The following is an 8,841-nucleotide window of genomic DNA, read 5'->3' on the forward strand; positions in this document are numbered from 1 at the left end:
TTGGTTTTTTTGCGTGTTCGCGGGGTTTTTTGCGTGTTCGCGGGGATTTTTGCGTGTTTGCGGGGATTTTTGCGTCTTTCCGAGCCGCTTGCATAGTGAAGTTACCCATGCAGTCGTTTATGGGATAGGGAGAGAGATAGATAGATAGATAGATAGATAGATAGATAGATAGATAGATAGATAGATAGATAGATAGAAAGAGAGAGAAAGAGAGGGGGAGAGAGAGAACGAGAGAAAGAAAGAGAGGCCAGATCTCTGAAGGGCCAGATTCCTGAGTTGCCCCTACAGAACATACAGCTTTTTATTTTTAGCAAAATGCATATGAAAATTGTGCTGTAAAGGTCTCTTTTAGTTTAACCCCTCCTGACAACTCAAAATGGGTGTATTTGCCATCCTCTCTTCCTTGGACAGGTGCCTCGTTGCCTACTTGTAACTATTCTCTGACCTTGCTTCAAGGGTCAGAGCAGGGTCAGAGAATAGTTGCAAGTAGGCAACGAGGCGCCAGGAAGCAATTAGCAGTTTTTTATATCTGTAAGTGCTTCCTGATGAGGTTTAATTCCTTGGACAGGTGCCTCGTTGCCTACTTGTAACTATTCTCTGACCTTGCTTCAAGGGTCAGAGCAGGGTCAGAGAATAGTTGCAAGTAGGCAACGAGGCGCCAGGAAGCAATTAGCAGCAGGTGTCCAAGTTGAAGTTAATTTGTTTGTAACCCTTTTGTAAAAGGTTACAAAGAAATTAGGTTCAACTTTTGCACCTGCTGCTGTAACCCTTGCTTGGCTGAAAATTCGTCACCGCTGATTCGCGGATTTTACAGCGATTTCGCGGATCGCGAAATCGCGGAAAATCCGCAAATTCGCCCGTGAAACGGATTTTACGCCCACCCTTAATGAAGAACTCAATTTGTTTTTTCAATTGTTGACCATGTAACACCAGTTGTATGACAAATAGGTGTAGCTCCATGCAGCTAGATTCAGAGACACGGATGGCAAAACATTTATTTTTGCAAATTCATTGGCTTTGGAAGAAGATTAAATTAAGATTTGTGCTTATGTGTTCCTTTGACTTTAACGTGATGTCTTTTTGGTGATGTTTAAGTCTATACTGCTGTTCCTCTGTATGAAACGTGGCCTTGGACCCATCCCTCTTACTGCAGACCCCAATTACTCATAATGGTTTCCCTTTGCAAGGCCCACGGATGGAGCATGTGTGAAAGAAAAAAAAATATGTCCCAAAAGTAAAAACTGTCAATCAAGAGATGTATTGATCTATTGGTTTTCGGACATTAAAAACATCTTGTTTTACAGAATCCACAGTCCTAATTAAGGTATCTCTGAGGTGTTAAATAATCTGTAACACGTAACAATTTACTGCATACTGTTTGAGAAAATCCAATAAATAAAATTAAAAAAATAAATAAATCTGTAACACGTTCAATAGTATATACTAGTTTAGCAGACAGGAATCCCTTACTGACAAAGACTCTGGGGTGCAGGAGTCTCTGTGGTTGCAGAAACATTCCTTTAAAATCGACCTTTGTGACCAGACAATAAAAAAAACAGGTTTGCCTATGTACATGTAGTAAGGACCAACACAGTAGTTGAGTACAAGCAGGATTTATTGTAGGAACAGGCTGCTACGACCACACTTGTCCACAGCCAGCATAAAACTGACTCGCTGTATAACATTCTAGAATTAGTGGCATCCAGTTACCTGGAGACAGGTAACCTAGATACCACAGTACAGAAAAATAACTAAAGACCACTACCTCCAATGATGAATTGCCTTGTTGCTGAAAATGCAAATACATTGGTGGAACCCTGCTGAGGACGACATTCTGATTCTATATTTTGTGTCTATGACGCTCGGACTCTTGCATTGTTGTCCGTTGTCTATGTCTATGTGCGTGTCCGGGAGTCTGGAGTGTCTGCCAGCAGGGACAGTGTTCAGAAGTGGAGGAAGCGCAGAGAGCTGGGCAGCGGTGATGCAGGCTAAAGTGTGACAGACTTTAACTGCTGTGCTCAGATCCCCGTATCTTGCTGCTGCCTCCTTATTCCTGCCCTCACCTTGATCACCCGTAGGGGTGACACCATGAAGGTGACCTTTGATCTCGAGGAGGAGTGCTTGAAGGACTCTCCCCGTTTCAGAGCCGCTTTGAAGGAAGTTGAAGGTGAGGTGACGGAACTGGAAGTGAAACTTGATAAGCTTGTTCAGTTATGTATTGGCATGATTGACGCTGGCAAGGCCTTTTGTGCTGCCAACAAGCAATTTATGAATGGCATTCGGGACCTCGCACAGTATAGAAGCAAGGATGTGCTGATTGAGTCTAGCTTGACGAAGTTTTCAGACGGCCTCCAAGAAGTGATCAATTATCACACAATCCTGTTTGACCAAGCTCAGAGATCCATCAAAACACAGCTCCAGATATTTATTAAGGATGATCTTCGAAAATTCAAAGATGCAAAGAAGCAGTTTGATAAGGTCAGTGAAGAAAAAGAAAACGCACTAGTTAAAAATGCCCGAGTTAAAAGAACAAAACTGCACGAGGTGGAGGAAGCAACAAACATCTTAATCGCAAAACAAAAACGCTTCCGGCACATAGCTTTGGACAACGTCCTCCAAATCAATGCTCTTCAGTCAAAGCAGAGGTCTGAAATTTTAAAATCGATGTTATCCTTCATGTACGCACATCTAGGCTTCTTCCACCTGGGCTTCGATCTCTTCAGTGAACTTGAACCTGTCATGAAAGAGCTTGGTTCACAGTTGGATCGGCTTGTTGTGAATGCAGCAAAAGAGAAGAGGGACATGGAACAAAAGCACTCCACTATTCAGCAAAAGGATTTCACCGATGATGATCTCAGACTTGAAGACAATGTTGATGAGGCTAATGGCATTATAATGGAAGGATATCTCTTTAAAAGGACCAGTAATACCTTTAAAACTTGGAACAGGCCCTGGTTCTCAATACAAAACAACCAACTGGCATATCAAAAAAAAATGAAGGATAGCCCCACAGTGGTTGTCGAAGATTTACGGCTCTGCACAGTTAAACACCGTGAAGACATAGCAAGACGTTTCTGCTTTGAAGTAGTCTCACCAACAAAGAGCTGTATGCTACAGGCAGACTCAGACAAGCTGCGACAGGCATGGGTTAAAGCTGTCCAAACAAGTATTGCTACAGCATATAGTGAAAAGAGTGATGAGACGGAGAAGCTGGATACGACATCTTCACCTTCCACAGGAAGTCTGGACTCTGGCAGCGAGGTGAAAGAGGAATTATTTGAAGGTGCAAGTATTGCTACAGCATATAGTGAAAAGAGTGATGAGACGGAGAAGCTAGATAAGACATCTTCACCTTCCACAGGAAGTCTGGACTCTGGCAGCGAGGTGAAAGAGGAATTATTTGAAGGTGCAAGTATTGCTACAGCATATAGTGAAAAGAGTGATGAGACGGAGAAGCTGGATAAGACATCTTCACCTTCCACAGGAAGTCTGGACTCAGGCAGCGAGGTGAAAGAGGAATTATTTGAAGGTGCAAGTATTGCTACAGCCTATAGTGAAAAGAGTGATGAAACGGAGAAGCTGGATAAGACATCTTCACCTTCCACAGGAAGTCTGGACTCTGGCAGCGAGGTGAAAGAGGAATTATTTGAAGGTGCAAGTATTGCTACAGCATATAGTGAAAAGAGTGATGAGACAGAGAAGCTGGATAAGACATCTTCACCTTCCACAGGAAGTCTGGACTCAGGCAGCGAGGTGAAAGAGGAATTATTTGAAGGTGCAAGTATTGCTACAGCATATAGTGAAAAGAGTGATGAGACGGAGAAGCTGGATAAGACATCTTCACCTTCCACAGGAAGTCTGGACTCATGCAGCGAGGTGAAAGAGGAAATATTTGAAGGTGCAAGTATTGCTACAGCATATAGTGAAAAGAGTGATGAGACAGAGAAGCTGGATAAGACATCTTCACCTTCCACAGGAAGTCTGGACTCTGGCAGCGAGGTGAAAGAGGAATTATTTGAAGGTGCAAGTATTGCTACAGCATATAGTGAAAAGAGTGATGAGACGGAGAAGCTGGATAAGACATCTTCACCTTCCACAGGAAGTCTGGACTCAGGCAGCGAGGTGAAAGAGGAATTATTTGAAGGTGCAAGTATTGCTACAGCCTATAGTGAAAAGAGTGATGAAACGGAGAAGCTGGATAAGACATCTTTACCTTCCACAGGAAGTCTGGACTCTGGCAGCGAGGTGAAAGAGGAATTATTTGAAGGTGCAAGTATTGCTACAGCATATAGTGAAAAGAGTGATGAGACAGAGAAGCTGGATAAGACATCTTCACCTTCCACAGGAAGTCTGGACTCAGGCAGCGAGGTGAAAGAGGAATTATTTGAAGGTGCAAGTATTGCTACAGCATATAGTGAAAAGAGTGATGAGACGGAGAAGCTGGATAAGACATCTTCACCTTCCACAGGAAGTCTGGACTCATGCAGCGAGGTGAAAGAGGAAATATTTGAAGGTGCAAGTATTGCTACAGCATATAGTGAAAAGAGTGATGAGACAGAGAAGCTGGATAAGACATCTTCACCTTCCACAGGAAGTCTGGACTCAGGCAGCGAGGTGAAAGAGGAATTATTTGAAGGTGCAAGTATTGCTACAGCATATAGTGAAAAGAGTGATGAGACGGAGAAGCTGGATAAGACATCTTCACCTTCCACAGGAAGTCTGGCCTCTGGCAGCGAGGTGAAAGAGGAATTATTTGACGGTGCAAGTATTGCTACAGCATATAGTGAAAAGAGTGATGAGACGGAGAAGCTGGATAAGACATCTTCACCTTCCACAGCAAGTCTGGACTCTGGCAGCGAGGTGAAAGAGGAATTATTTGAAGGTGAAAGTGCATTACAGCTGATTCAGTGTATTGCTGGAAACTCGGTCTGCTGCGATTGTGGTCTGGCGGATCCGCAGTGGGCCAGCATCAACCTTGGAATCATCCTGTGCATTGAGTGTGCTGGGATTCACAGGAGTCTTGGTGTGCACTTTTCAAAAGTAAGGTCATTAACTTTAGATACATGGGAGCCTGAATTACTAATGCTGATGCTTGAACTGGGAAATCAAGTTATTAATCAAATATATGAAGCTAAATTGAAAACCCTTGGAGTGAAGAAGCCAGACAAGGAAAGTCCAGGACTGGAAAAGGAGGAATATATCAGAGCAAAGTACGTGCAAAAGAGGTTTGTGAATCAGGACTGCGTTGCTTCACACCTTCTTGATGGACAGAAAAGGCCTTATTCTCAGTGCAAGAACGAAGACCCCAAAAGTTCTGAGGAGTTACTGGCATCACAGGATCACTTCTCAACATCTTCCAGAAGTTCAGTGGAAAGTAACAACAGTGGAATCCACTTCAGTTCAGATGGCAGGAGAGAACTTCTTGCATCTACTGTCTCCTCAAACAGTTTGTATGAACCAGTCCTAGAGGTCGAGAAGCGAGAGTCTTCAGTATTTCAGGATTCGGAAAAGTTTCATCCAGGGCTGCACCTTTATCGAGCTGCGTATGAGGAAAGCCTTCCTGATATGGCAGAAGCATTAGCACATGGCGCAGATGTTAACTGGGTGAATGCAGAGGAAAACAACACAACACCACTCATTCAGGCTGTGCATGGGGGTTTTTTGGTCGCCTGTGAGTTCCTGCTGCAGAATGGCGCCAATGTTAATCACATGGATCTGTGTGGCAGAGGACCCCTGCATCATGCAACTGTTTTAGGGCACACTGGGCAAGTCTGCTTATTTCTGAAGCGTTGGGCAAATCAGCACGCCATAGATGAAGAAGGAAAAGACCCCTTGACTATTGCAGTTGAAGCTGCAAATACTGACATTGTAACACTGTTGCGAGGGGCAAGAATGAATGAGGAGATGCGGGATAAGACATCTTCACCTTCCACAGGAAGTTTGGACTCTGGCAGCGAGGTGAAAGAGGAATTATTTGAAGGTGCAAGTATTGCTACAGCATATAGTGAAAAGAGTGATGAGACGGAGAAGAGTGATGAGACGGAGAAGCTGGATAAGACATCTTCACCTTCCACAGGAAGTCTGGACTCTGGCAGCGAGGTGAAAGAGGAATTATTTGAAGGTGCAAGTATTGCTACAGCATATAGTGAAAAGAGTGATGAGACAGAGAAGCTGGATAAGACATCTTCACCTTCCACAGGAAGTCTGGACTCAGGCAGCGAGGTGAAAGAGGAATTATTGGAAGGTGCAAGTATTGCTACAGCATATAGTGAAAAGAGTGATGAGACGGAGAAGCTGGATAAGACATCTTCACCTTCCACAGGAAGTCTGGACTCTGGCAGCGAGGTGAAAGAGGAATTATTTGAAGGTGCAAGTATTGCTACAGCATATAGTGAAAAGAGTGATGAGACGGAGAAGCTGGATAAGACATCTTCACCTTCCACAGGAAGTCTGGACTCTGGCAGCGAGGTGAAAGAGGAATTATTTGAAGGTGCAAGTATTGCTACAGCATATAGTGAAAAGAGTGATGAGATGGAGAAGCTGGATAAGACATCTTTACCGTCCACAGGAAGTCTGGACTCTGGCACCGAGGTGAAAGAGGAATTATTTGAAGGTGCAAGTATTGCTACAGCATATAGTGAAAAGAGTGATGAGACGGGGAAGCTGGATAAGACATCTTCACCTTCCACAGGAAGTCTGGACTCAGGCAGCGAGGTGAAAGAGGAATTATTTGAAGGTGCAAGTATTGCTACAGCATATAGTGAAAAGAGTGATGAGACGGAGAAGCTTGATAAGACATCTTCACCTTCCACAGGAAGTCTGGACTCTGGCAGCGATTTGAAAGAGGAATTATTTGAAGGTGAAAGTGCATTACAGCTGATTCAGTGTATTGCTGGGAACTCTGTCTGCTGCGATTGTGGTCTGGCGGATCCGCAGTGGGCCAGCATCAACCTTGGAATCATCCTGTGCATTGAGTGTGCTGGGATTCACAGGAGTCTTGGTGTGCACTTTTCAAAAGTAAGGTCATTAACTTTAGATACATGGGAGCCTGAATTACTAATGCTGATGCTTGAACTGGGAAATCAAGTTATTAATCAAATATATGAAGCTAAATTGAAAACCCTTGGAGTGAAGAAGCCAGACAAGGAAAGTCCAAGACTGGAAAAGGAGGAATATATCAGAGCAAAGTACGTGGAAAAGAGGTTTGTGAATCAGGACTGCGTTGCTTCACACCCTCTTGATGGACAGAAAAGGCCTTATTCTCAGTGCAAGAACGAAGACCCCAGTAGTTCTGAGGAGTCACTGGCATCACAGGATCACTTCTCAACATCTTCCAGAAGTTCAGTGGAAAGCAACAACAGTGGAATCCACTTCAGTTCAGATAGCATGCGAGAACTTCTTGCATCTACTGTCTCCTCAAACAGTTTGTATGAACCAGTCCTAGAGGTCGAGAAGCGAGATTCTTCAGTATTTCAGGATTCGGAAAAGTTTCACCCAGGGCTGCACCTTTATCGAGCTGCGTATGAGGAAAGCCTTCCTGATATGGCAGAAGCATTAGCACATGGCGCAGATGTTAACTGGGTGAATGCAGAGGAAAACAACGCAACACCACTCATTCAGGCTGTGCATGGGGGTTTTTTGGCCGCCTGTGAGTTCCTGCTGCAGAATGGCGCCAATGTTAATCACATGGATCTGTGTGGCAGAGGACCCCTGCATCATGCAACTGTTTTAGGGCACACTGGGCAAGTCTGCTTATTTCTGAAGCGTTGGGCAAATCAGCACGCCATAGATGAAGAAGGAAAAGACCCCTTGACTATTGCAGTTGAAGCTGCAAATACTGACATTGTAACACTGTTGCGAGGGGCAAGAATGAATGAGGAGATGCGGGAATCTGAAGGACTATATGGACAGCCAGGTGACGAGACCTACCAAGACATACTCCATGATTTTTCACACATGGCATCCAATAATCCTAAGAAATTAAACCGTTCCCAGCCGTCCGACACCCCAAAGTCTTGAGTGATGTGGAGGAGAAAAAAGTACCCTTGTCCCTACCCACATCTGGTGCTTCTGGAAGTAAAGTGCCTGGTCCCTGGCTCATTGCCTGACTTGGGAACATTAGTTTAAGTACCGAACAGTCTGGGACCTCCTACAGCATTTGATTGACACAATACATCTAGGGCTTTTATATACAGAAAGACACCACAGTGCACCAGGAATTATAAATACCTCAGCCACCAGTCTAGAAAAGTATTCCTTTGCTTTAAATGTATCAAGTTTCCACATGTTCTGACTGTCCATGTATTTCACCTTGTGGTACCTCGGGGGAAGGATAAACAGATTTTAAGGTTTATCATTGTAAATCCTAAGTGATGCAGATGCCATGCTACGTAGTGTATGTCCATTCTGGCGCCTGTTTTCCATGTAAAAAAACACCAGTACATATTCAAAAATTGGTTACACTTTCATTCTAGAGGGCAGCTTTTGAATATCTAATTGTAGTTTTCATGTCCTAGTCAACAATGACTAGTTTGCCATTTCAATTTCTTATCTTCAATAATGGAGATATCAGTTTTAAAAGATACATTTGGCACATGGTTAAATGGGCCCATGTAGCATTCTTGTTTATAAAGTTATTGACAATTTTGAAAAAGTCTTTAATATTATGAATGGTATGCAAAGTACGAGGTTTTCAGAATCCTTGCTAGCACCTTACTTGGATATACTGAAGGTAATTCTTGGAACCAAAGCAGGAAATTGCTAGGTGCATGTGTATGCAAATAGTGCAAATTCAGTTGAGTAACTTATCAGGTGCCCATAAGTTCCAGTACATCTGTACAT

At 43.6% G+C, this 8,841-nt stretch overlaps 1 protein-coding gene across 1 annotated transcript; it reads left to right on the forward strand.

The window, feature by feature from the left end:
- The first annotated feature begins 2,088 nt into the window (after positions 1 to 2,088).
- On the forward strand, positions 2,089 to 8,019 carry LOC147748614 (arf-GAP with coiled-coil, ANK repeat and PH domain-containing protein 2-like). Its single transcript, XM_086936469.1, has 2 exons — positions 2,089 to 3,283; positions 6,860 to 8,019. The coding sequence occupies exons 1-2, from the start codon at positions 2,089 to 2,091 to the stop codon at positions 8,017 to 8,019; spliced, it is 2,355 nt and encodes a 784-aa protein (XP_086792595.1).
- Positions 8,020 to 8,841: the final 822 nt, after the last annotated feature.

Source organism: Lissotriton vulgaris, chromosome 1_1, assembly GCF_964263255.1.
Source record: "Lissotriton vulgaris chromosome 1_1, aLisVul1.2, whole genome shotgun sequence".
NCBI lineage: Eukaryota > Metazoa > Chordata > Amphibia > Caudata > Salamandridae > Lissotriton > Lissotriton vulgaris.